The sequence below is a fragment of the Physeter macrocephalus genome, chromosome 8, assembly GCF_002837175.3.
Source record: "Physeter macrocephalus isolate SW-GA chromosome 8, ASM283717v5, whole genome shotgun sequence".
Taxonomy (NCBI): Eukaryota; Metazoa; Chordata; class Mammalia; order Artiodactyla; family Physeteridae; genus Physeter; species Physeter macrocephalus.
Genome location: NC_041221.1, coordinates 52,120,991 through 52,147,892, shown reverse-complemented (window position 1 = coordinate 52,147,892; position 26,902 = coordinate 52,120,991). Strand labels below are relative to the sequence as shown.

The 26,902-nt window shown below is 39.5% G+C and overlaps 1 protein-coding gene across 1 annotated transcript in view; it reads left to right on the top strand.

Moving 5' to 3' along the window:
• Nucleotides 1–26,902, top strand: part of SELENOP (selenoprotein P) — a 40,992-nt gene that overhangs the window by 11,064 nt on the left and 3,026 nt on the right. The window contains 3 exon segments of the mRNA XM_007119361.4: nucleotides 22,425–22,640; nucleotides 23,382–23,594; nucleotides 25,226–25,343. Coding sequence (XP_007119423.2) covers nucleotides 22,425–22,640; nucleotides 23,382–23,594; nucleotides 25,226–25,343 — 547 coding nt within the window.

Here is a 26,902-nt window from a genome sequence, read left to right as displayed (position 1 = left end):
GCGGTGACTTCCAGTACCCTTGGCAGTCCGGCTGGAGTCCCCTCCTGTAGGCTATAGGCTGAGTGCATCATGGGGTGGCCTGGCTCTGACTCAAGACATGTGGGCCTGGGGCATCCTGACCCTTAGAACCACTGCTAACAGCACCAGCGGAAGAAACCCCTATTCTGTCACCACCATGTCGTCTCCAAAGCATTTCGTTTCGCCATTCCCTCTTGTTTCCCTTTCTGCAAGTTAACCAAGGCATCTGGCAGCTGCAGTGCAGGGTCAGCAGGAACAGTTCTGTTTTCTCTTTGCCACTGGCACCGTCTCAAATTTGAACGAGTTCTCAATCCCCAACTGTGCTTTTGGAGGTCTTCCTAAACGCAAGGAGGCTGCTAAAAGACCAAGAGTCTTAAAGCGGCGTGAAATTCTACACCAAGAGGCCTGAAGAAAGGCTATTCAGATGAAAACACCATGAAACCAGAAAACAATATTCTTATATGTGGGGTGCTTAAATACCCAGAAACAGAACTTCATAAACAGCTAGTAATGAAACTATACCAAGCATGAAAAAAAAAAAAAGCAGACTGTAAAAATAGCGTGTGCAGAATGACTTGTTATAGTAAAATACAGGCTATATAAAATATACAGGCCATTTATTGTTTGTTTACTATGTGCCAGGCACTCTGTTAAGTGCTTATATACTGTACTTTATTATATATTGTACAACTGACAAAAACCCAGGAAGGCAGTTGTTACTATCCCCATTTTATAGATGAGAAAATGGAAACTCATGAAGGTTCCAGTTGCCCAAACTTGACCAAAGTCCTGTGGGAAAAGTCCATGCTCCATCAGAATATTTTGAACCATTACTAGATATATCTGCAAGGATAAATCATTGGTGATAAATCATAATATTGGTTGATAAAGGATGAATGATTTTTATTTTCTTCATTTTGCTTATGTATATTTTCTAATTTAACTCCAATGCACATCTCTTCTTAACAGAAAGTTTTTTATAAGTGAATAACTTATACCAAATACCGAATAGTTTATAGATGAGTTAAATATATTTACTGTGAAAGGATGATTAAAAAGTTTTGGGAGAATTCTCTTTATTCCTTTCATGAAACTATAAAGACTTCTAGTTATTAGTTTGCTAGGGCTTCCATAACAACGTACCACACAGGCTGGGTGCCTTAAACAATAGAAATTTATTTTCCCACAGTTCTGGAAGCTAAAAGTCTGAGATCAGGGTATTGGCAGGGTTGTTTTCTTCTGAGGGTCATTGTCTTTGGCTAACAGATGGCAGTCTTCTTCCTGTGTCTTCACACGGTCTTTCCGCTGTGTGCGTGTGTCATAATCTCTTCTTATAAGGACACCAGTCATACTGAATTAGTACCCGTCACCCACATCACCTCATTTTACTTTAACTGTCCCTTTAAAGGCCCTGTCTTCCAGCACAGCCACATTCTGTGGTACTGGAGGTTAGGACTTCAACATATGAATTTTGGGGTTACACAGTTCAGCTTGTAACAATTTCCATGATAGAAATGTTTGACCTAAATAACTCAAGAAATTAAATTAACACCAGTGACGAAAACAACATTAGCCGAAGTTTGAGGGTATCCTATGTCTTCTACTCAAATACTTCATTTGTGAAATAATATTTTTAGAGTAAACCTTATAAGACTTTTCCAAAGACTCCAAAAAGAGCCAAAGAAAGGTCTAATGATGATAATACAGATGTGCAATTGTCATACACTAGGAATTCAAACTCCTACAACAATCATCATTAGATCATCTTTATTAGTGGTCTGAATTTGTGACTCCAAAATTTCTCTCTTCCACATTTCATGAGACATATGCATCATTTTAGCTAAATTTTTAGCCTCCAAGTGATGAGACATAAATCCTCAAGCTGCTGCAACTGAAAATGCCTTTTGTGCATTTTGTTTTCCCCTAGTCATTTGCAGTGATGAATGGTTCATTCAAGCTTAGGAACAATGGAACAGTATAGCAATGACCTCAGAGATGGTACAAACTGAAGGGAAGAAATTCCACTCCCTGCCCCCATCTTTGACAAGATCAACAAACTGTGTATACAGTATTAGGACCAGGCAGAGGATGGGCTCTTTCTCCAGAGTCCCTGATGCTGGTGGTGACTGGCCAGAAAGGAAACCCTGAATGAACCTTGTTCTTTCTCCCCTGTGGCTTTTCCTCATGCCTTTTCCACTAGCTTGTAGACTCTCAGAGGTTTAGACCTGCTTCCTACCTGCCACCATCCACTTCACTCTCTGGCTTTTCCTATTGCCATCTCTGCCTGCCAGTTGAGGACTGTCTATCCAGCAAGGTCTGGCCAAGAACCTCTTTGGGAATTCACTTCTTTGGGAATGCTTTCCTGGACTGGACCTTCAATATTGCTGCCTTTCTTAGATATTTGTAGACTTGTCTAGAACGTAGCTCCTTGAAGACAAGGAACTCTTCTTGTCCCTAATATGACTTTATCCTAGTAATGCTCAATAAATAGGTACTAAGTGAATGAATAAATGAGTGAGCCTCAGATAATGGGCCTTTGCTTTTGGCAAAGTTTCTGTATTAGAAATATATTGGTATATAACAAATGACCCCAAAACTTGGTCACTTAACGTAACAAACATTTATTTTTTCTCAGTTTCTGGAGTTAGGAATCTGGGAACAGCTTATGTGAATACCTCTCCCTCAAGGTCTCTCTCAAGGTTGCAGTCAAAGTGACAGCTGGGGCTGCAGCCTCATCTGAAAGTTCAACGGGGGGAGGATCTGGTTCCAAGCTGGCTCATGCAGTTGTTGGCAGGATTCATTTCTTTGCTGGCCATTGCACTGAGGGTCTCCCCCAGTTTCTTGCTACATGGACTTTTCCATAGGAAAACTCGCAGCATATCAGCTGGCTTCCCTCAGAGCCAGCGAGCCAGTGAGAGAGGGAAGAAGGATGGAAACAAGAGTCTTTTTGTAACCCAATATTGGAAGCAACATCCCATCACTTTTGCCATATTTTATCCCTGTCCCACCAGCACTCAAGGGAAGGTAATTACACAAGGACATGAGATCCAGGAGGAAGGGATCATTGGGGCCTGCTTAGCAGCTGCCTGTCCCAGTTCCACTCTCAACAGGCATTTTTACTTGCTGCACTTGGTACTTTTCCCTCTAGGAAGTGAGTTTTAACCCCATAAAACAGGCTTCTGGGGGACCCAACTCCGGGCTAGGTTTATAAATTCAAAGTCTGAATGAATAACTGTTACTTTAATTTAAGAAGGCCTCAGAAAGATCCAAACATTTGCTCCTGCTATTCTTTCGTTTTCATGGCATTGATTGGGCTTTATTTTGAGTGATTGGCCTGGATTTTTAGCTTTCTTTACTCTTTATGGAATTATAGGCCGAACTATAATTCTGGGTTTCTTGTTGATCCATTACCCTTGTAGGATTTCTCCCACCATGTCACTATGAAGGCCATTATGGTTTCAAATTGACCAAACTTTTAAAGTCCATCCAGAAACCAAAAGGAGAAAACTTTGATTTTGTAGAATGCCATTGCATGATCTTGATTTAGGTTGAGAGGATTTTTAGAGTTGGGGTAAGAAATACTTATGCTCCAGATATCAAATTCCGACCACCATTTGTTAATTCAAAACTGAACAGGGTATGCCATATTAAACATGTAATATTCCATTAATGTAGACAGTTAGCAGCTCTTACAAAAGGACCAAAAGTACTAGAGCTGGATGTTGAAGACTTGGCTCTTAAACTTGCTGTGTGATGTTAGGAGAATCATTGAAACTTCTGCCTTGGAGTCCCTATATAAAGTGAAGCTAATAATCGTGACCTTACAGTATTTTTTTTTTAAGATCAACTAAAATAATTTATATCCACCAACAGTTTAAAAAACTGCTTTCCGTCATCACAACTGGATAATCTATTTTTAAAAGATGACAATCATGTTGACTTTTTTGATATATGAAAATAGTGGCATGAACTAATGTTTTTTATTTTTAAAATTTATTTTATTAAACTATAGTTGATTTACGTGTTAATTTCTTCTGTACAGCAAAGTGATTCAGTTATACACACACACACACACACATATAGTTCCCTGTGCTATAGAGTAGGACCTTGCTGTTTATAATGTTAAGTTTTTGAAAAAGTTAATCAAAATATGGAGAGTCCCATGCTAATAATGGTTAAGAACAGAGTCTACGGAGCACAACTTTCAAGTTTGAGCAAACTTTCTAGTTGTATAACTTTGGGCAAATTACTCAACCCCTCTAGGCTTCAATTTTTCTCACCTGTAAAATGGGTATAGTAATAGTAGCTTTCTCATATGATCAATAGAGGTTAAATAAGTCAGATATAAAGTGCTTAAAATGGTAACTGGTACATAGTAAGTTCTCAATAAAAATCAGTTTTCTTATGTGCATATGAATTACAACAATATGTGAGTGCAAGCCTTTAGGCAAACAATAGAAGTAAATTTGGAAGAGCTATAGTTAGGCTAAGTGTCATTTTTGCTTTTTAATTTTCTGTAATATTAATAGCTAACACATATTATACACATGTAAAGGTAAGACATTATCTAATTCTCATGTCAATCTTGTGAAGTAGTTACTATTCCCGTTTTCAGGGTGTAGAAACAGACAAAGAGGTTAAATTTTCATTTTGCCAATAACAATGTGGAAGGGATGGAACCCAAACATTGGTTTGGACTCAAAATATGTGCTTTTAATGTATTTGCTATGTTGCCTTGTATAATGATGCAATTTAGTAATATTAATGAACAAATTTTTATTGAGTGTTTGCTATGTGCCAGCCACTTTCCTAGATACTGAGGCTACAGAAGTAAATAAGACAGCCATGCTCCCTGATTTTAGTGGGGAGACAGATAATAAACAAACACATAAATAAATACCTAGAAAAATCCAAATATAGTATGAGCTGTCCCATGGATTAAAATAAGATGGGGTGATGGGTAACTGGACAGCTATTTAATTTATTTTTTGTATATATTTAAGTTTATTTTTAAAATTTATTTTATTGAAGTATAGTTGATTTACAATCTTGTGTTAATTTTCTGCTGTACAGGAAAGTGATTCAGATATATATATATATATATATACACATATATTCAGATATATATATGTATATATATATATACACACACATATATTCAGATGTATATATGTGTATGTGTGTATATATATATATATATATCCTTTCTATATTTTTTCCATTATGGTTTATCACAGAATATTGAATATAGTTCCCTATGTGCTATACAGTAGGACCTTGTTGTTTATCCATTCTGTATATAAAATCTTACATCTGCTAACGCTAAACTCCCACTCCAACCCCCCTGCCTTTGGCAACCACAAGTCTGTTCTCTATGTCTGAGTGTGTTTCTGTTTCATAGATAAGTTCATTTGTGTCATATTTTAGATTCCACATTTAAGTGATATCATAGGGTATTTATCCTTCTCTGTCTGACTTCCTTCACTTAGTATGATAATCTCTAGGTCCATCCATGTTGCTTCAAATGGCATTATTTTGTTCTTTTTTGTGGCTGAGTAATATTCCATTGTATATATGCATCGGCAGGCGGACTCTCAACCACTGCGCCACCAGGGAAGCCCATGTACCACTTCTTTATCCATTCATCTGTCAATGGATATTTAGGTTGTTCCCATGTCTTGGCTATTGTAAATAATGCTGCTGTGAATATAGGAGTGCATGTATCTTTTTGAGTTATAGTTTTGTCTGGATATAATATAAAATTTACCATTTTAACCACATTTAAATGTACAGTTCAGTATTGTTAAGTATATTCACATTGTTGTGACCCACAACACATATTTTGCAGTAGTTTGCAGGATGGGAATTCTAACCTGATTGCTCAGAACAAGGCCTTCACTCGTGGGGACTCAGATCTCAGAACTCATGAGACATTTGCCCTGGTGGCACCCTAGTGAAATCAAAGATGCTGGACATACCACTGCAATCCCCAATATCTAGCAGTGTGTGGCTACTTAACTGATGCTTAATTATTTAGAAACATATAAGTGAATGAAGGAATACAACCAGTTATTTTGCTAAGCAACGTTTACCATTGTATATAGACCCAGCTCTTGTGGTATCAGTATGGGACTAAATGATATTTTGTGTGTAGGTACAAGATGGCCAATGTGCATCCTCCAAGGGCTTAGGAATGCCAGAGAAATTGATTGCAAGGCTGTTTGCTGGACTTTTCTTCAGAAAAAAAGGAGCATATTGTTTTCTTTCCCTATAGGCCTCTAACTGCTAGGCATAAATTTCTTCTCAGACTTTCCGGAAAACCTCGCCCTTGGACTAAGATCAAAAAAAAGAAAACTCCAGGCTTTTCTTGGAGTAAATGCAAGTAAGGTTTTGACTGAACTCTTCAGCTCCAAGGAATGCTCTGTTGACTTTTATCAAAACACATGATTACCTGGCCTTGGGCCTGAGGGGCTGTGTCTGGGCTCTGCCAGTGGAAACCCAGAAAGATAGGAGCCTGCTGAGAACCTGCCAGAAAGTCAGTTTTATATCTGTTTTCCCCCAGGCTGTCACACCAACTCACAAATTCCTTAATTTAAATATCTTTCCCTGACACAAACACAGAATCTTGCTAAGACTCTTGACTCCTTTTATCAGTCACTTCTTTACTTTTCATAGTGACCCTAAATTGCATTACTTTAGGAAAAACAGCTCTCCCTTTTCTCAAGACAACAAACCACACATGGTACATAATTATGGTCACCAAGGTGGCAAGGTGTGAGTTTTAAGTCTCCCTTGAAAGCTAGGAGGGTAGCTGTGTCTGGAAACAACCTTACAACATTTTCAGTTGAGTTTGACGCATCTTCCACTTCCAGACTTTTCTGGCCAAGTGGGTCAGTGGCCCGTCCCAGGTCCTTGTTGAGCCCTTGGGCTCCTGCAAGAAGAGGGCTGATGGTTGAAAAGGCAGAGATTGGCCTTTGAAGAAGCTTTTCTGCACTGTCTAGGCTGAACACTGCCCCTCTTGCTGCCTTCCAGTCACTGTGCACTAAAGTGATCTCTGAAAATCCAAATCTGATCATGTTACACACAAACTCCCACAGGTCTGCACAGCCTGGCATGGCCTGGCCCCCGCGCGCATCTCCTGTTTCATCACTTACCCTCTGCTCCGGCTATACGGACTCAGTTCCTTCCGTCAGCCCCGCTCCCTCCCATTGAGGGTCTTTGCACTGCTCTTCTGTCTCCCTCCAGCTGTCTCTGCTCCACTCCTGTACCTCATGCGGACTGCAGCTCAATTGCTACCTCCTCAGGGAAGCCTTTGCTTACCCTACGGACCAGCTCCTTTCCCTGTTTTCTACTCTCTGCTACTGAGCACTTGACATTTGTTCTGCCATCCGACTTTAAGCTCTATGAGGGTAGGAATGGGTTTTCTTCTGCTTTTTTCTTTTTTGCTTGCTTGTATATACAGTGCATAGGAACAATGGCAGCACTTGGATACTCAATAACTGTTTGTTGAATGAACAAAAAACACATTGTAAGGACAGTGACCAAGATACTACAAACATGGTATCTTCCCTTCTTGGGATTCCCTGGAATTTTTGACATACTTTAAAAAGAAATGCCATTTCTGGATAGTAGAGGGAAACAAATCTTATTCAGGTGAGCAGAGCTATAAAGAAAGCAAATTGCACCCAACCAACAAGTAACAGGAAACCAGGTGTCTGACTAATTATTTCTGGTCCTTTTTACTGGTCAGTTTCAAAGCAATTTAGCTTAATGAAATGTAGTAGCTACTTACTGAGGAACTTTTATGTGCCAAGTATTGGGATGGTGGCTGCAGAGGATACAAACTGAGTAAGACACACTTTTGGCCCTTAGGAGTTCATAATCTGGAAGGGTGACAAAAAATAAACAGATAGCTGGAGCAGAGGCAGAATATGGTTTTAACACCAAGAGCGGAAGGTGTCAAAATATTGCTGTGAAGGATCTAAGGAGGGAAGGATTTCCTGGTCTGCCAGTTCCTGCATCAATCCCAGGATGGAGGGGGTCATGCAGGCCAGCCTAGGCACGTGAAGAAGAGGCAAGATATGAAGAGGTCACTGTGGACAGTGCATTTTCTCTCCCAGCCTTAGGTCGTTCATAGTCCAATTCCTGAGGTGAGGGTAGCTTGTTAGAATATTGTATCATTTGATAAGAAAGACAGAAGGCTATGTGTCATTAGTTCTTCTTACAAAGTTGTTAGGCAACAGAAAACTGGCCATAGTGGCATCATCAAGTGGAGACTTATTTTTCCTCATGTATAAGAAGTCCAGGAGTAGGCAGTCTGGGCTGATATGGGTGCTTGAGAAATCATCAGGTTTCCAGCTCCTTCTAGCTTTTTGCTCCAGGCTCTGGGTGTGGTTATTCGCATGGTACAACAGGGCCGATCCAGTGCAGGCTGTTCATTGGCATCCCAGCAGAAAGATAAAGAAAACAATGAATGCTAATAAATGGAAAGAAAAACTTCCCTAGGGATCCCCAGCCGACCTCAGACTTCAACCTCCATCTCATTGGTTAGAACTGTGTCATACAGACACCCCAGTGGCAGGATTGGCTGAGAAATGGAGGCTTTTTTGGGTTTCTATCTGTCAGTCTGAGCACAGAGCAGCCTAAGGACAGAGCTGAAGGAGGAGGAAGGACCTGGATGTTGGATCGGCAGCTAGCGGTACCCCCATAGCTGGTGCTGCTACAATTCTCATTTTACACATGGAAAAAACCTCAGTATTGAGAGTTAAGACACAGTTGCCCAAGGCCACCTAGTTAATAAGTAGAGAAACTGGACCCAAACCCAGGCAATCTGATTCCAGAGCCTGAATTTTTTTTTTTTTTTTTTTGTGGTTCGCGGGCCTCTTACTTTGTGGCCTCTCCCGTTGCGGAGCACAGGCTGCGAACGCGCAGGCTCAGCGGCCATGGCTCACGGGCCCAGCGGCATGTGGGATCCTCCCAGACCGGGGCACGAACCCGTGTCCCCTGCATCGGCAGGCGGATTCTCAACCACTGTGCCACCAGGGAAGCCCAGAGCCTGAATTGTTAACGCTGTGCTAGGATTTGAACTGGGGAGTAGAGGGAAAGGGCCTCTGGGACAGGGGGATGGTGTTGACAAAGTGGGGAGGACCAGAAGCAGGTGAAGCCCTAAGGCTGGATAGGGGAGCCGCACCCAGGAGTGGTGGCAAATAAGGTGAGAGAAGTGGTTTGGCTTCATTCCGTCTGCCTGGTTAAACCTTCAGGGTCATGAGCCTCGTCAGTCCCAAGATTGAAATAATGATGACATAAATAGGCAAGTGTTGGCAAGAAGTGAAAACCTTGCCCAGAAGGCAAAATCCAGGTCAGTGAATATGACCAGGGTCAGTACATTGGGAGATGCCAAATGTGGGCAGAGGCAGAGCCCACGGTTTGTGGCAAATCCAAGGTGGAAGCTGGGACACGCTGAGAAGCTGCGGCCAAGGTTGGGTCCGGCCATGTTCTGAAGGTTCAGATGCCTCAGTGGTCTTAAAGATATAGGAGCTGGAGGCCAGGGTCTGGGTCTGATGGTTTGGGTTCAGAGGGTTGAAGAACTGGAACCCTGGTCTATTACATACCTAAGGCCTGATTCATTTTATGGCAGTATTTGTCCATTCCTGCACCTTTGCAACATTGTTGGCACGTTACTCAGCACTAGCTTTCAGCAGCTCTAGTTAAACACAACATTCAAGAGGATGTGATGACCCCAGACTACGACAGCACCAGAGCACCATAGAGGGAAGTGTTTTCCATTGGAACTTATTACTTTCAAATATTAGCTTCGCCTGTGTTATCTCCCAGGGTAACTGGAGTGGGAACCCAAAGAGAAAGGTAGAATTCAGAAGGAGGGAGCTGGGCAAAATGGTAACCTCATCAGCTTTAGACTATGTACTTTTCTGTGCAGTTCCTGAGTGCAGAGCTTGTACCGCGAGAGTTCAGGTTCACGTGGGGAGACTTCACTTACAATGTGGGAGGCTCCATGAGAGAACATGGAGGGGTGAGCTCTCGGAGGGGTGAGCTCTTCATTCTAGAAATGTTTGAGAAGAGGCTAGAAGACTGCTGAGGAGAGAGGTTTCAGAATTGTTCCCTGTATGGAGTGTGAGGATGGAGTTTGAGGATTTCAAATCTGCATTTTTTTTTTTTTTTTGTGGTACGCGGGCTTCTCATTGTTGTGGCCTCTCCCGTTGCGGAGCACAGGCTCCGGACGTGCAGGCTCAGCGGCCATGGCTCACGGGCCCAGCCGCTCCGCGGCATGTGGGATCTTCCCGGACCGGGGCACGAACCCGCGTCTCCTGCATCGGCAGGCAGACTCTCAACCACTGCACCACCAGGGAAGCCCAAAATCTGCATTTTTATCACCGTACAGCATGCTCCTCTGAAACTAATCTGATTTTTAGGCTCCACGTAGTAATCTGAGAGCACTTCTGTCCTGACTCAGGTGGCAACCAAACAGTAGGAGGAGGGATTGCAGAGCCGCCTTCTGCCTAGTACAAGATTCTTCTTTCTCCAATTGAAAAACCTAGCAGTTAAAGTATTTTGGAAAATAGTTATGATGACTATTCTCCAGCAAACAAGAGAATGGAATTCAGCTACAGGTGCTATGCATTTATTTAAATGTACCAAGCCTCAGCATGTATGTGCCTAGCCTTAAAAAACGTATATGTATACACATATATACATCCATACACATTTATGAAGAAAAGTAAATTCATGTTTATTGTAGCAGTTAAGCTCTTGAACACTGGAACTGCTGAGTTTGAATCCCAGCTCCTCTGCTTTTCAGATCTGAATCTGGGGAGAGTTACTTAACCTCCATTTGCTTCAGCTTTCTCAACTATAAAGCAAGGGTAATAGGCTGTTGAGAGGATTACATGAGCTATTACCTAGAAAAGACTTAGGATAGTGACAGGCACATAATAAATGATAGTTATTCTATTATTGTAGACTTGTTAGCCATCATTACTGTAGACTTTTTAGCCACCACTACTATAGACTTTTTAGCCACCACTACTATAGACTTCTTAGCCATCATTACTATAGACTTCTTAGAAAAAAGCACGTAAGCACAAAGAAGAACTAAAACATCCTTATACTAAAGGAGAACCACTGTTAATTCTATGTTCCCAGTCTTCTTTCACGTGCTCACCTTCTGTTTACTGTCACTCTGGAGTCACACTCCAGTGTCCAGGGTTCCAGGGCATGTGGGCATGCACACACAGGCATATACGCACACTCACACCTTTTTATGCTTCTTGCAAAGATTAGACTATGTGCTTTACTGGTTAAATAACCCTACACAAGTATGCATTCAGGATTAAGCTATGCACTAAAAGATCAAAACTTACTTTAAAAGTTATTATGGAGTCATTTTTCAAAAAGAACAAATATTTTGCCATTTTTCCATTAATCCTCAAATTGAGGAAAGCGTGTGTCCTACTATTGGCTGCTTTGTTGAGTATATATTTGAGTTACATAAACATAAACGACCTTAGAACTGAAACATGCCTCATTTATACAACCCATGTTGCATTTCAAAAGGGAAAGTGAGTGTATCACCAGCTGTAATCGTGAATTCCCGATGAATTGCCAGTAGTGTTTCAAGGAGCTAACACGTCCCTTTTCCTACCTTGTTCTGCTTCTACCTTCCTCACTTTCCTTCTCCATGTAGAGAAGTCAGGTGGGCCTCTGCTTACTTGTTTATCTTTGAGAGGGGTGATCTCTCCCTTCTCTGACAGTTTGTGATTCGAGGCTCCTAAAATGCGGTAAAGAACCATAGATGCTGTTATACAGATCAGAAAGCTGGAACAGAGGGTGATAAAGTCCCAGCTTCCAGGGAGAACTAGGAGTGGGTATGTCTCCTGTTTGCTGTCTGTCCTCCAGAAGGAACATTCTCTACCCAGTTTCTTCACTTCATCACATGATGATTCCCACAGGCCCAGGGACCATATGTCTCATCAGTGAAAAACGTCACCCCATAAGTACATGGTAAATAATGTGTGATGATGACAACTTGGCTATTTATATTCTCCACAGTTCTCAGTCCTAAGTTTCATCATCTGACCCTCCGGGCCTCATTTCCTTAGGCGCCAACCGTGCTGCAGCACTGAGTAACTAGGAATGGCCCCCTTCCCTCTCTGATTACCATTTGCTTTATCCCAGGCCTTTCTGGAGACAAGGAAGATTTTATTGGGAGGACTTAAGGCACAGAGGAAGTGATTTTTGTGCCGTTCAAACTAAACCATATAGATGATTATTTACCTGTCTACAAAGACAGCTGGTTCGGGAAACAACTGCTTTATTAAAAAATTTCTTTTCAGAATGACATGACTGCTTGTACCAGCACTAGAGGGTTAATAATGGGGCAATAAAGGAGGAGAATTTAGCACTAAATAAGAGTGCTGGCCTTTAACAGCTAGGATGGTCCCACGCTATCAGCATTACATTGAAAATAAGTTGTAGCAAAACCTAGTCTGAAAATTCCAAGGGAAACTGAGGTGTCATGCTTCTAGGTGGTGATTTAAGGATGTGAGAAAAGTAAAATCCCTTCTGCACTTAGCCTTATATTGCTAATAAACCAGAATTTAAAAGATGCATTCATGTATGTTGATACATGAAACAGCAAAGAAAAACATAGAGAAAGAATACGTTCCTTAATATACAAATAATGTTTGTAATAAATTTTAAAAGATTAATAGTAAAATAGACAAATGGCATGAACTGGCATTTCACAGATAAGAGAGTACAAATGGTCAATGCTAGGGGCTGAATTGTGTTCTCCCAAATTTGTATGTTGAAGTCCTAACCCCAGTACCTCAGAATGTGACTGTATTTGGAGTTGGGGCCTTGAACGAGGTAGTTAAGGTCAAATGAGGTCACATAGATGTCTCTAGTGCGATATGACTGGTGTCCTCATAAGAAGTGGAGATTAGGAAAGAGGCACACATAGAGGAAGACCGTATGAAGACACAGAGAGAAAATGGCCATCTACAAGCCAAGGAGAGAGGCCTCAAATGAAACCAGCCCTGCTGACACCTTGATCTTGGACTTCTAGCCTCCAGAACTGTGAGGAAATAAATTTCTGTTATTTAAGCTGCCCAATGTGTGGTACTTTGTGATGGCCAGCCCTAGCGAACTAACACAATCAATAAACTTACAAATAATGAAATAAACTCAAATTAAACAATAATTTGACAGTGGAAATAAGTACTGCCATGTACTTTTGGGTGGGAGTATAATTTGGTATACTTGGAAGGGCGATTTGGTGATAGCATTCAAAATTTGAAATATGCATTCCCTTTCACCAGCAATTTTACTTCAAGCAGAAATTATATGTCATTCACAAAGATACATATAAAAATATGGTCAATTAAAATTTGAAAACTGGAAACAAAACCTGCATTAAAAGGGAGTACATATTATGGACCAGTCATAGAATGAAATAATGTGCCATTTTTAAAAAGAATGAGGTAACTTTGTACACATTGACATGGAAAGATGTCTATGGCTTGGAAAGATATCCATGATATATTATTAAATTAAAAATACTTGTAAAAAAAATTAGTTGTGAAACGGTATGTAGAGAATGACTATAATTATTTATACGCAGCACATACATACTTTTCTACCAGTATGGGATACAAATTAAGACCATGTTTCCTTCTTTGAAAAGTTGAATAATTTTTAATGAGCATTATACAAAACTACCTGGTCTGAAATTATTACACTTACTTGACTGTTCTTTCAGAAAATTCAAAATATTTGCTTTCAGATTCTATGATAAAACTCTTAATATTTGAGAAATCATCAACACAAGTCCTGGAAGACTTTTTGGTAATATGTAAAGTGAAGAGGCAAATTAAGACCCCCAGAAAATTAACGTAGGTTGTCTTGAGATATCCATCTAACGGAGATATTTCAGTTTTTGTACAGTTGAAATGTTTTACTTTTTATCTCTTTGTGTAGTTGAAATGTTTCAACTATACAAAACTGGCCTCTTTGCAAAATGGATAGCATGGTGTACGCACAACAGAAAGCTCTCTAAGTTTTAGGGAAAATGGGTGTAAAAGGTTTTTAGCAGCTAGTCTAAGGCATTATTAGTGTTGAGAAGGAATGCATTAGACTGACCTGTGTTTTCCATGTCTAGGATATGTGAGGAAATGAATAATCACTTGAGCTTCACTGGCAACAAGAATTACTTTGGGCTGTATTTTGGAGAAACTGCAGACACAGGAGAAGCTCTGAAAACTGAGGAGAAGTTGTTCTTTTGTAAGGGATATTTACATTTATAAGGGAAAACTCCGTCTGTAAGGGTATCTCCCTCTCTGTAACAGGAGGCGGAGGACAACCGAATCTCTAGAAACTTATCAATGGAGAAGACAATGACCTCAATCTGTGCAGTAACCTTACCCTCGTTTACTGTGCTTTCCCCGGTCGCCTCCCATAACTACCTCCCAACACCTTCTTTTGCCATTAGCTGGAGGTGGTATTTAAGGTGGTGACTTGAGCCGTTTCTGGGAGTTACTCAGTTTTTCTGAGTACCTCCCGTGTATACAGGAGGTGCACGTGTTATTAAACCTCTGTTTGTTTTTCTCTTGTTGCTCTATCTTGTACTACAGGGGGTGTCTCAGCCAAAAACCCAGAAGGGCAAAGGGAAATTATTTTTCCTCCCTTACATGTCGTCTGGAGGCTATTTGATGCCCCCTTGCTTCTTGTATGTTGGTGCCAATTCTCTGTCCGGTGAGGAGCTGCAGGTGCCGGCTCTGGTTTAGACAAGTTTCTTTAAAATTAAAAAAAAATTAATAACATCCTAATTCAAACAAAAATTCTTCTGATATCTGTTACTCTCTGAATGTGCTCAGTTCCGCATGAAATTTGGCACTCTATGTAGTTACTCCCTTAATTGCATTCATGTTTGATATATCAAACAGTTCTCAGATCTGTAAACTTGAGAGCTTGAAGAAGAGCTCCCTTCAAAGCATATTTCATATGAATCTCAAAGGCTCACATTACTCCTTACCTAATCCAAACTGCTGGTCCATGCCTTCCTCTGGCCATTGTTCTTAGTTTGCTTGCTTACTTTGAAAACATCTTATTGTTTTCCTGGGTACCCCTTGCATACTCAATAGCTTACCTTTAAACATGGATGCTCAAACAATCTTATACTGGGTACAATGTATAAGGTGAGGTCTAGGGCACCTTCTTGTACAAGAAAGGGGAGGAAGAATAATTTAGATCAAAAGGTCCATTTCCCCAAATATTGGAAAAGTCTTCATTTCCCTTTGTGTGTAAAACACCACCTAACAACCAAGTTAAGGGGGTTAATATTTTATATAGGCCCTTCATATGGTAATGATGCTTTTTAATAATTTGAGACATCAATGTTTTACAAATGTTAATGGATCAATGTCATATTATCACCTGTAGCGAATAAGCTGATTTCTAAAATCACAGTTCATAGTCTTTTTCTCTTTTAAGTATATAATGAACTCACAGATTCTTAGGGCCCTATTCTCCATGGAAGTCACCCACGACCCCTAAGAACCTGAGAATGCTTCTTAAAAACATGGATTAAATAGATGCATAAACCTTCTGGGGAAAAATGATAAGGATGTGGAAGAATGAGACAGTACGGAGAAAGGTAGATTCTTTACTCCAGGGTTGGAAGTTGTGGGAGATGAGATCATTAGGATAAAGTTCAATTTGATAGGATACAGTCAGCAATCTTAAGGTTCATTGTATGGCGGTGCCTGGAACAACCTATCAGGAGATTTTAATCATTCATAAAAATTGAAACAAAATATTTTTCTAGACAGCGCTATGATCAGATTTGCTGGGGGCTTTGGAGGTAGAGTGTGAAACCTAAGATAAAGTGCCTGTTGAACTTGTGCTAACCTATCCTGCTGGCCCTATCTCCAGACTGGGTTAAAACGCTCCTCTTTGCATTTCCAAGGTTCCAACAGAGCCTTTTGCTTACAGCCATCCTAGACATTGTCTCACTTTCCAATGTGTTTTCACTGCTTAGGTGTCTGTCTCTTCTATTAGATTTTGAGGTCCTTAAGAACAGGGAACTCAGCATTGTGCCTAGCATAAGCACCTAATAAATGTTTGATTTTGTTCAATTTAATGTAATTTGATTTAATAGTCAATAAAGGTTTGTTTGAAAACTCTGCTTTCTTAAGTATGCTGACTAGACCCAGATTGCCCAGCACAGAAGAGGCTGTTAAGAATGGATTCCCTTCAAACCCTCCTCCACTGTTGGTGGGAATGTAGATTGGTGCAGCCACTATGGAAAACAGTATGGAGGTTTCTTAAAAAACTAAAAATAGAGTTACCATATGATCTAGCAATCCCACTCCAGGGCATATATCCAGAAAAGGCAAATTTGAAAATATTGAAAATATAACTAATTTGAAAATATACATGCACCCCAATGTTCATAGCAGCACTATTTATAATAGCCAAGACATGGAAGCAACCTAAGTGTCCATCAACAGAGGATTGGTTTAAGAAGATGTGGTATATATTTACAATGGAGTATTACTTGGCTATAAAAAAGAATGAAATACTGCCATTTGTCATACTAAGTGAAGTAAGTCAGACAGACGAAGACAAATATTATAGGATATCACTTATATGTGGAATATAAAAAATAATACAAATGAATCTACATACAAAACAGAAACAGACTCACAGACATAGAAAACGAACATGTTTACCAAAGGGTAAAGAAGGGGAGGGATAAATTAGGAGTATGGGATTAACAGATACAAACAACTGTACATAAGTAGATAAGCAACAAGGATTTACTGTGTAACACTGGGAACTGTAGGACTTCCTGGTGGCGCAGTGGTTAAGAATCTGCCTGCCAGTGCAGGAGACACCAGTTTGATCCCTTGTCTGGGAAGATCCCACATGCTGGGGAGCAACTAAGCCAATGCGCCACAACTACTGAGCCCACTCGCTGCAACTATTGAGCCTGCATTCTGCAACTACCGAAGGCCGCGCGCCTAGAGCCCGTGCTCCGCAACAAGAGAAGCCGCCACAATGAGAAGTCCGTGTATCGCAATGAAGAGTAGCCCCTGCTCGCCACAGCTAGAGAAAGCTCGCGTGCAGCAACGAAGACCCGATGCAGACAAAAGATAAATAGGTAAAATTAAAAAAAAAATTGGGAACTGTATTCAATACCTTGTAATAACCTTTAATGGAAAATAATCTAAAAAAGATATATCTGAATCATTTTGCTGTACATCTGAAACTAACACAATGTTGTAAATCCACCATACTTCAATTAAAAAAACCCATGGATTCCCTTCAAACATTGAAAGCTCCCCGTCATCTCTTTTTGCCATCTGGGGGTTTTAGATATACACTGGCCTGGACACACACACTCCCAGGCACTTTGCTTTGGAGCTCACTGCACACTTGCAGGGAATTCTCTGGCACAGGAGGCAGCTGCTAAGCCACATGTAAAGGAAGGTGGTGATGGTGAAATACTCAGTTTCCTGCCGCAGACAGACCCAACATGACTATTTACATTTGTGAAGAAAATGAACTATAGGGGGATTATCTGCTTCATACAAAATTTTTTCACACAGTTCTTTAAAAAACAAGTATGTATATATGCATTTTTTTTTCTGCAGAAAAACTAAGCATTTTCACTAGATTCTCAAAGAGATCTGGGACCCCAAAAGGTTAATACCTACTGCTTGGTGTGAGTAAATAGAATTTGGCTTTCAAATGTCAAGCTTTTCCTTTTTTTTTTTTTTTTTTTAAAAGAAAGTTCCTGCTTTATTCAATAGTGCTTTAAGTGGCAGAGGATTTTAGAACCAACCCACTTTATGGAAGCAAGTGTGGAAGGATTCTTTTTTTTTTTTTTTTTTTGTCAGCGCCACGCGGCATGTGGAATCTTAGTTCCCCAACCAGGGATGAACCCGTGTCCCCTGCATTGGGAGTGTGGAATCTTAACCACTGGACCACCAGGGAAGTCCAAGTTTCTACTTTGATAATTTCTTTACAGGAAAGATCACATCAGAGCCTCTTTGTACTTTCTGCACCTTGTACAGCAGTACTCCGCCCACAGCAATCAATAGAGGTTTGTTTGGACAAAATGCATCGGTAGCGAAAGCGAGGCTTACTTGAAAACCATCGCTATCCAGGGCTGAAGTCATTTGAAATTGCTGCTTGCCTTACCTGTCATGCTGTTTGCTCATTTGTAGCAGTTAGTGGAGAGAATGTATCCCTTTCTGAAAGGGTAGGAATTTTCCATTTTATTTGTACATTTTGAAATTTCCATATCCTTTTCCATGTTCAGCTACTATCACAGCTAACTTATTTGTATGGTACTTAAATTTGTAAAGAATTCACAATAGATTGTTAAAAGCTTCTGTGGGATACCTAGGTCTTCCAGGGAGTGGGACTTCTGTGATGAGAAAAATGAGGCCTGGCTTCTCTCCGATAGGAGGTCTCTTTCCTTATTCCTTTCCTTAAATGAGAAAGAAAAGAGCAGAGTCCTGTGAGATCCCACAGAGATTCAAGTTTTAACCACTGCAAAATAATCTAGGCAGGTCTGTAACAGCAGGAGACGGGAAAGATTTGAAACGCCAGGTGACTTTTCTAACAAAATTCACACAATTTGGGTTAGGCTAGCACCTGACCACTACAAAGTAAAATTTTTTTATTTTCTTTTTTTAAAAAGACAGCTTACCCTGCTGGCTCAGCAAATGTTTTTCCCTATTGTAGTTTGGAAAAGAGCATAACTTGGAGGCCTTCTTTACCCTTAGCCCTTCCTCCCGCCCCCGACTGTACCATTAAATCCTAGCTACTGGGGTGACTAAAAAGGTTAGGGAATAAATCAGTAATTGCAAAATCTCCCCAGGCCCCCATTTTGTGCATGCCAGCACTTGCTACTTTTTTAAAGTTGGTTGTAATGATCAGTCAGAGGTTGTCTCTGCTAGCCAGGTCACAGCCTGAGTGGGCATTGAACTTTGGACTATAGCTGAGGGGTGGGTAGACAACAGGGACTATAAATATCCGAGTTTCTGGCTGTGGCTTTGTGGAGCCGCCCCAGCTGAGCAAGAGAAAGGAAGCAAGCTAGTCGGAAGGGGTTGTGTAAGTAGAAACTTCGTGTTTTCCAAACTTGATTCCTTGACAGTTTGGTAAATGATTTGATTTTTGAGTCTTGATAAAATGTTTCTGTCCTTAGAATAGATTTGAAGAAAAGAGATGGGTAAAGAAAAGTAATACAAAAGAAAGAACAAAAGAGTCGAAACGCCGGGTGCAGTGGGGACACTAACAGTTCTTGCTGATTTTTGCCCTGCTTTCTGCACAGCTGAGGATGAAGATGGGGGCAGAGGAGGCTGGAGAAATTGAATTCTTTTCCCCTGCAAAAATGTTGTGATGTTACGTAGGCAATACTATATGTTCAAGCTTAAATATTTCCTACCGAAATGCAGAGTGAGAGCTCTAGGGGCAAAACAGCCTGTGGGTTTGAAGAGCAGAGACTGAGATATGGCCTTTCTACAGTGCTGTAGAAATGGCCAGGGATATTGTGAGCAGTTTCAAGGTTAAAAAAAAAAAAAAAAAAGAAGGGAGAGCAGGTTTGGTCCACTGTGTTTGTCCAATGATCATCCTTGAAAGAGTTAAAACCCACGTCAGAATCGGGTGGTCTGCGATTAAATGCAGTGCTTTGCAGTTTACGTGGTGATGGGTGCTTTCAGGAGAATGAGGGGGGACCCTCAGATGCGGGTCTCAAGGTCGGGGGAAGAGGGTGGAAAAAGTTTCTGCATGTTTTGCCTTTTGATGGGAAATTTTAAACAAATGTAGCTCTGTATGTGGCCAATGAATCTAGGTTTTGTGATTGAAAGTGGTGAGATTAGTGAGATTCATAACTACATTTTAACGGTATTGCATCAGCTTCCAGTAAACCTAGTTTTGTTATTTATCTACATTATTTTATATAGTTGCCTGACAACTGTAATTAATCAAAAGTTTATTATGTAAAAAGTGACTTTAAGGAAACAAAGTTGAACAGCCTATTGATTATAGTAACAGAGGAAAATCTGAAAGTGTGAACTCTGTAATCCACTCTGCCAATGGCTTCTGTTATTTTTTCATCAAAAAACTAAATGAGAGCAATGGGTGAGATAACCTTTTCATTTGTATTCACTCTTCAGCCAATTGGAATGGTATGCAAAGTAAGGGCGCCAAGCGCTGAGTTTATGCTGGGGTCTATAACTACTGAATTTATATTCTAGAAAGTAGGGAAGATCTAGCCATTCTAGTAAGAAACAAAACAGCTCGAATAATTTTGATGTTTTCTTTGTCATCTTAGGGCATTAAAAAAACCCAGATCCTGGCTACTACAGTTACTAAAGGTGACCCAGCTAAAAACGGTCAATATATTGCAGTAGCTAAGAGGTCATGCGTTGGAATTAGTAGAACCGGTTTGAATCCAGTTTCCCTGTGACTTAGTACCTGTGTGGACTTGGGCAAGATGCCTAAACTGTCACTTAGCCATAGTTTTCTCAACTGCAAAAGGAGATAATGGTCACATAGTTGTAAGGATTAACTGACATGATATTAAAAAAGTGCTTTGTGCGGGCTTCCCTGGTGGCGCAGTGGTTGAGAGGCCACCTGCCGATGCAGGGGACGCGGGTTCGTGCCCCGGTCCGGGAAGATCCCACATGCCACGGAGCGGCTGGGCCCGTGAGCCGTGGACGCTGAGCCTGCGCGTCCGGAGCCTGTGCTCCACAACGGGGAAGGCCACAGCAGTGAGAGGCCCGCGTACCGCAAAAAAAAAAAAAAAAAAAAAAAAAGTGCTTTGTGCCACCTGCAAATAGTTGTCTAAATGCTCAATAAATGGTAGCTATAAGAAGGATAATTGTATCATCAGTATAAGTACTATCCTAAAGAAATTCCCTAGATTTAGTCCAGATACATCCTCTCCTTTTTTTAAGTATTGGAATTTTAACGATATTAGAATAGTTGGGATGGCCTTAATAAATTATTTAATTTATCCTCTCTTAACACCCCCCCCTTTATTTCTCTTCCTTTAGTTAGGCTCTTATCAAGATATTCTGTATAGCTAGGAATTTTGTGGTGTCAAATAATGTGAAAGATAAGCAGGTTTTTAAAAGTTCTATCTATAGCTACCAGTGCATTAGAGCCCAAATCAATCTGATTTTAGCCTTTCTACTCCCCTCTTAACCCTGGGCTCACTCTAGGTAACTTATTGGTAGCTGCCCACCCTCCCCGCTGCCCAAGTACTTTTACTTTTTTAATCCCAGATCAGTGCCTGAAAATGTGCCAGCTTCCTAGTTCTGGAATTTTGTCCTGATCTCTCTCCCTCAGACTCTTATATCAAAATGAGCCTGATTACTTTATCTGATTCACTTAGTGTGTCTTAAATAAAAATTAAATCATGTTTGCATAAATGTGTGGCTTTTTCTTTCTCTGCTCATCTCTGCTGAATATGCTCTTTTTTCCACCACCTGTCTACAAATCACGTGTTTTATTTGTGCCTCTCTGCAGAGAGCGCTAGCCCTTGTTTTGGGAATATTTCTTGTCATGTATTTAATACTTGTACATTTCTTGTCTGAGTATTTCCTACTTAGAGAGGTCATCTTTTTTACCCAAGAATGTGCCATCTAGTCACAGGAACTTCCTGAATGTAGTGGTAGCCAGTAAGTAGACTAATCGAGTGTAGATTCCAGTGAATCTTAAATGGTACAGGGGCCAGTAATTTGTAGTATTTCTTCCTGGTCTGGTGTTTTTTCATTGGTTGGTGTTTGTCTTGGATGTGATAGCAACATTTTGGCAGGCAGTAACATCTGAATCTCTTCACGTTGGTAGACTGCCCTCACTGCCACCTTCTTTCTTCCTGGGTTCTCTTTCCATGCTGTCTTTTCATTTCTGTGGAGAATCCCCTACTTACCCTTTCCTTTCTTAGATTGGTAGAGGATAGAGAGAAGCAGAACTTGGTGTGTCTCAAATAAAAACCAAATCATGTTCGCAGAACGTTACTTGATTGTAGAGGCCACATTCTCAAAATTTCCCTAGATGTGTATTTTCTCCTAGACATATATCTTCTACTAGAGAAGTACTTGGCTGCCTGTTCAGGCAGATCTCCATTGCGTGCTTACTAAAGTATCTTGCTAAGCCAGATAGTTAAGAGGTACTTTGACAGCTTCCCTGACTCTGGCTGATCTTTTCCCCTTTACAGGAAGATTTGGGGCTAAGAGGCCCAATGTAGTGAGTCCAACAACATGGAGACAGAATCCACTGGCTAGATATTTGTACAAAGTAGAATTGTACCTGCTGGGTTTATAGAAATTCCTTGTTATGACTGTGAAGATGACAGGTTTCCTCTTTTACAGGACAGCCCCAGCAATGTGGAGAGGCCTGGGGCTGGCCCTGGCTCTTTGTCTCCTCCCCACGGGAGGAACAGAGAGCCAGGGGCAAAGCTCCTTTTGTAAGCAACCTCCAGCCTGGAGCATAAAGGATCAAGACCCCATGCTGAACTCCTATGGTTCAGTGACGGTGGTTGCTCTTCTTCAAGCCAGCTGATACCTGTGCATACTGCAGGCATCTAGGTAAGGTAGTCTTTCTGTGGTCTAGCATTTCTTAAGGGGATAGCTATTAAATACATACATACATAAAATAAAATAAAAATAGAAAAGATATTTTTATTAAATTGCATTTTTGAAAAACTATACAAGTTTGCCTAGAACATGTTAGAGGAAAGAAGACTAGGAGGGTGTTTACAGTTGTTTTCCTGGGGCTATGGAAGCTTTTTCTTCTTTTTGTGTACCTGTATTTTATAGTACCCTACTAAATATGTATTACTTGTATAATGAAAATGTTCTAAATTGTACTGTTGGAAATGGATTAGTTGTTTCAATATAGGAAGCAGAGACTAGAGCTTTGCTAGAGTAGAATGAACACTAGACTTGCCACCAAAGGTCTTGAGTCATGTAACAAATTTATAAATATATATTTGTTGGGTTATTTGCCAAATATTTATTGGGTACAATTCTCTGTAACTGCGAGATGGATTAAAAATATACACTTCATAGGATTAATTTGAGGACTAAAGGAGCTGATGTTTGTGCAAGCGCTTGGCATATTGTTTTAACTGAGCATAAGTGCTCAATAAATAATTAGAAAAACAAAAGTTTTAGTCTTTTAAAACAATGCAAAAAAGAGGTATGAGTTAAGTAAAAAATAACAAAAGAGTTTCATTTAGGAAAATAGAGTGAGGAAAAAGGGAGAAGTCACTAAAATAAAATTAAATGAAATTATTCCTTTTTTTGTATTTTTTCCAAATATTTTAGATTGGAAGACCTGCGAGTAAAACTGGAGAAAGAAGGATATTCGAACATCTCTTATGTTGTTGTTAATCATCAAGGAATCTCTTCTCGATTAAAATATGTGCATCTTAAAAATAAGGTTTCAGAGCATATTCCTGTTTACCAACAAGAAGAAAACCAAACAGATGTCTGGACTCTCTTAAATGGAAAGAAAGATGACTTCCTCATATATGACAGGTGTGTACACACATGTATACATATATGCATACACACCCACCCCCCAAATTAAAAGATACCTGCTTTGTATTTAATTTAATAAGTAATTTAAAATAACACATCTGCTTTTATTACCACATACTCAGTTTCAAAGTGAGCCCATTCAAATGTTTGGTTTCGGTATTTTTGAAATGACTTCTTTTCACACAAGGGAATTCACCCCTCCAGTAGGGAAATAAAGAAAATTGACTATACTTTTTTCCCCTGTAAATTAGCATTCTGATTAAATAAAAAGAAGGATCAATTTGTACCTCACATACAATTCTAACTTAAAAATTTTGCAGATGAATAACCATACTTTGCAGGCCACTTGCTTATCTCTAATTACTAAATTTTAAGTTTACATGCCTGCATTTCTGAACTGTAAAATATGTTAATTATTTAGGTATAATCGGCATGAATCTGCTTTTGATTCCATGAATGCGTAAAACGTTTGTATTTTCAAGGAACCTCAATGCATACATTATTTGATATCACTGGGACTTCCTTGGTGGTGCAGTGGTTAAGAATCCGCCTGCCAGTGCAGGGGACATGGCTTCGAGCCCTGGTCCGGGAAGATCCCACATGCCGCGGAGCAACTAAGCCCGTGTGCCACAACTACTGAGCCTGCACTCTAGAGCCCACGACCCACAACTACTGAGCCCGCATGCCTAGAGCCTGTGCTCTGCAACAAGAGAAGCCACCGCAATGAGAAGCCTGAGCACCGCCAGGAAGAGTAGCCCCCATTGGTCACAACCAGAGAAAGCCCGCGCGCAGCAACGAAGACCCAATGTAGCCAAAAAATACATAAATAAAATAAATAAATTTGACATCACCAACATTTCTCGTTGGTGCTGGTTTTTTTTTTTTTTTTTTTTTTTTTTGGCTCTTCAGGAATGGTAAGCCAGACTCTGCCAAGGCCTAAGACCTACTTGGCCTTACTCTAAATATTTTTAATATTACATGTCATTGTTTTAGGATTGCAAACTTCTTATTCTGTTGCAAAGTATAACCCTTTGATAGTCATATAAAATTGTATATACAGGGTAAAATAGGGGTAAGAAAGACATTTCAACTCCACTATTTCTGAAAATGCCAAGTGTTGTATTTCCATTTCTTTCACTGTACTGAAATTTTTGTTGCATCAGATATTTTTTAAAATCAGTGGGCTACTGGCCAAGACTTGAGGATCTTTTTGTTATGCTGTGATTTCTTATTGTGTGGAATTTGTGCTGCTTTAGCAGTTATGAAAGGATCGTGTGATTTGCAGAGCCCAATTTATGAAGTCAGTGGTTTGAGCATTGATAGAATTTACAAGTCAATTACAAAATTGTATTTGACCAAGTCACAATAACTAGACTGCATAGTTTTGACATTATTTGTTGTGACATATCTATTTCACATTTCAAAATCAGACTCACTATAGTCTTGTCATGACCTGACCTGGTATGCAGTGCCAGGGAGGTCATTTGAGACCCCATTCAAGGAAATTTACTGAAGTTATGAAAGGGTCTTAGTTATAAGACCATTGAACCTACAGTACCTATCCCAGATGGTGCATGAGTAAGATCATGATACAGAAAATATTGTAATGACTTTATTATTTTTTTCAGATGTGGCCGCCTTGTATATCATCTTGGTTTGCCTTATTCCTTCCTAAATTTCTCATATGTAGAAGACTCCATTAAGACTGTTTACTGTGAAAGTAAATGTGGAAACTGCTCTCTCAAGGTATTTTTCTCAATTATTTTTACTTGGAGAAAAGAGGAAATCTTTTAAGAACTATTTAAATAAGTTAGTGTTTCATGACTAATTATCTAGTCAATGTTTCTGTTGGTGTACTAAAAATAAACTACAACAGTAATTTTTATTAATATAATTACATATGCTTCCTTTTATGTAACATATACTTTAAAACGTCTTTTCAAGATCCATATTGCTGCTTTTATCTAGAAGAAGTTTAGAAAGCAAAAAATCAACGTAGATTATGTATTTAAATTACCACTGAATGATATTGCATGAATATAAGTGCTTAAAGAATTAAGCCAACATAAAATACATTATTGCAATATTCTGAATGTGCTCATATAAGAGCATAGTGATAGCAGAGATTATCCATGGCATTACCTGAAGTGGAATTGGGGCCCAGATAACTACTTAATTTACCAAGAATGTAAAACTGTCAGCTTTTTTGTGAAGCCCTTACACAGTGCACTTGGAATTACTGCATTTATTTCACAATGGAATAACTTTTTTACTCATTACTGATATTCCTCTCTGACAACCATGAGAATATTTATTCCTTGTCATGAGAGACACTATATTTACAAGCGGTTTATAAAGATACTCAAGGAATTGATTTTAACTTATATTAACTAAACTTCTTTTCCTCTCAAATTGAGAAGGAAAACAATTCCAAACAGTGTTTCCTTGACAGAGCAGGTGGGCAAAATTCGAACTCAGGTTTAAAAATAATTTTGAATTTTTATTTCTAAAATAAGGGAAGCTCTGCTTCCTTTATATTTTTCCCAACTCTAAAGAAAGCCATTCAAATTTTAATGACTCACTTAAGTTGTTAAGAAGCTCAACAGTTTAATTACTCTAGTTATGTCATTTTTCACATTTTAATCTTCATAATAATACCGTGAGGGTTTTTTTTTTTACTGCTTTTACAGATGAGGAGACTGAAGTATTGCAAATAAAGTATTAACTCAATGTCTAACTTATACTAAGTGCTTAATGAATGTTAGCAATATTGATTCCTCATATTTTGGGACTTTTTTTTCAGTATTTTGCATTTTCACAAATGCCTAATAGTTGTAAATATACCTAGGTATATTGAAACAAAGGCAGAAACAATTCTCATAACATGTGTAAAGTTTACAAACATCTGTAAATGGAAATAATATATTGCATTATCTGATATGTCAAATCAAATTGGAGTTTTTCTATTTCATTGCATCCTCGATGCCACCAATTATATGACACATTATTTATGTGTTATTAAAAACTGCTGTCAGGGTAGGATACAATACTATAACACTATCAATAATAGGATGCATTCCAATTTTAAAGATATTAAAATGTGAAAAAAATACCTTGTAGAATCAATGAAATATAGTAATTGGTTTTTTGGAACCAATACATATATCAAATTGTTTATGTGTTTTTTTTTTGTTGTTTGTTTTTTTTGGGGTATACAATTTTATTAACATTTAAATTTCACCAAGAGCTCGCTAGCCATTTGTTCAGATTTTTAAAGACAAAATGGGCAAACAGCTTTAAGGTTG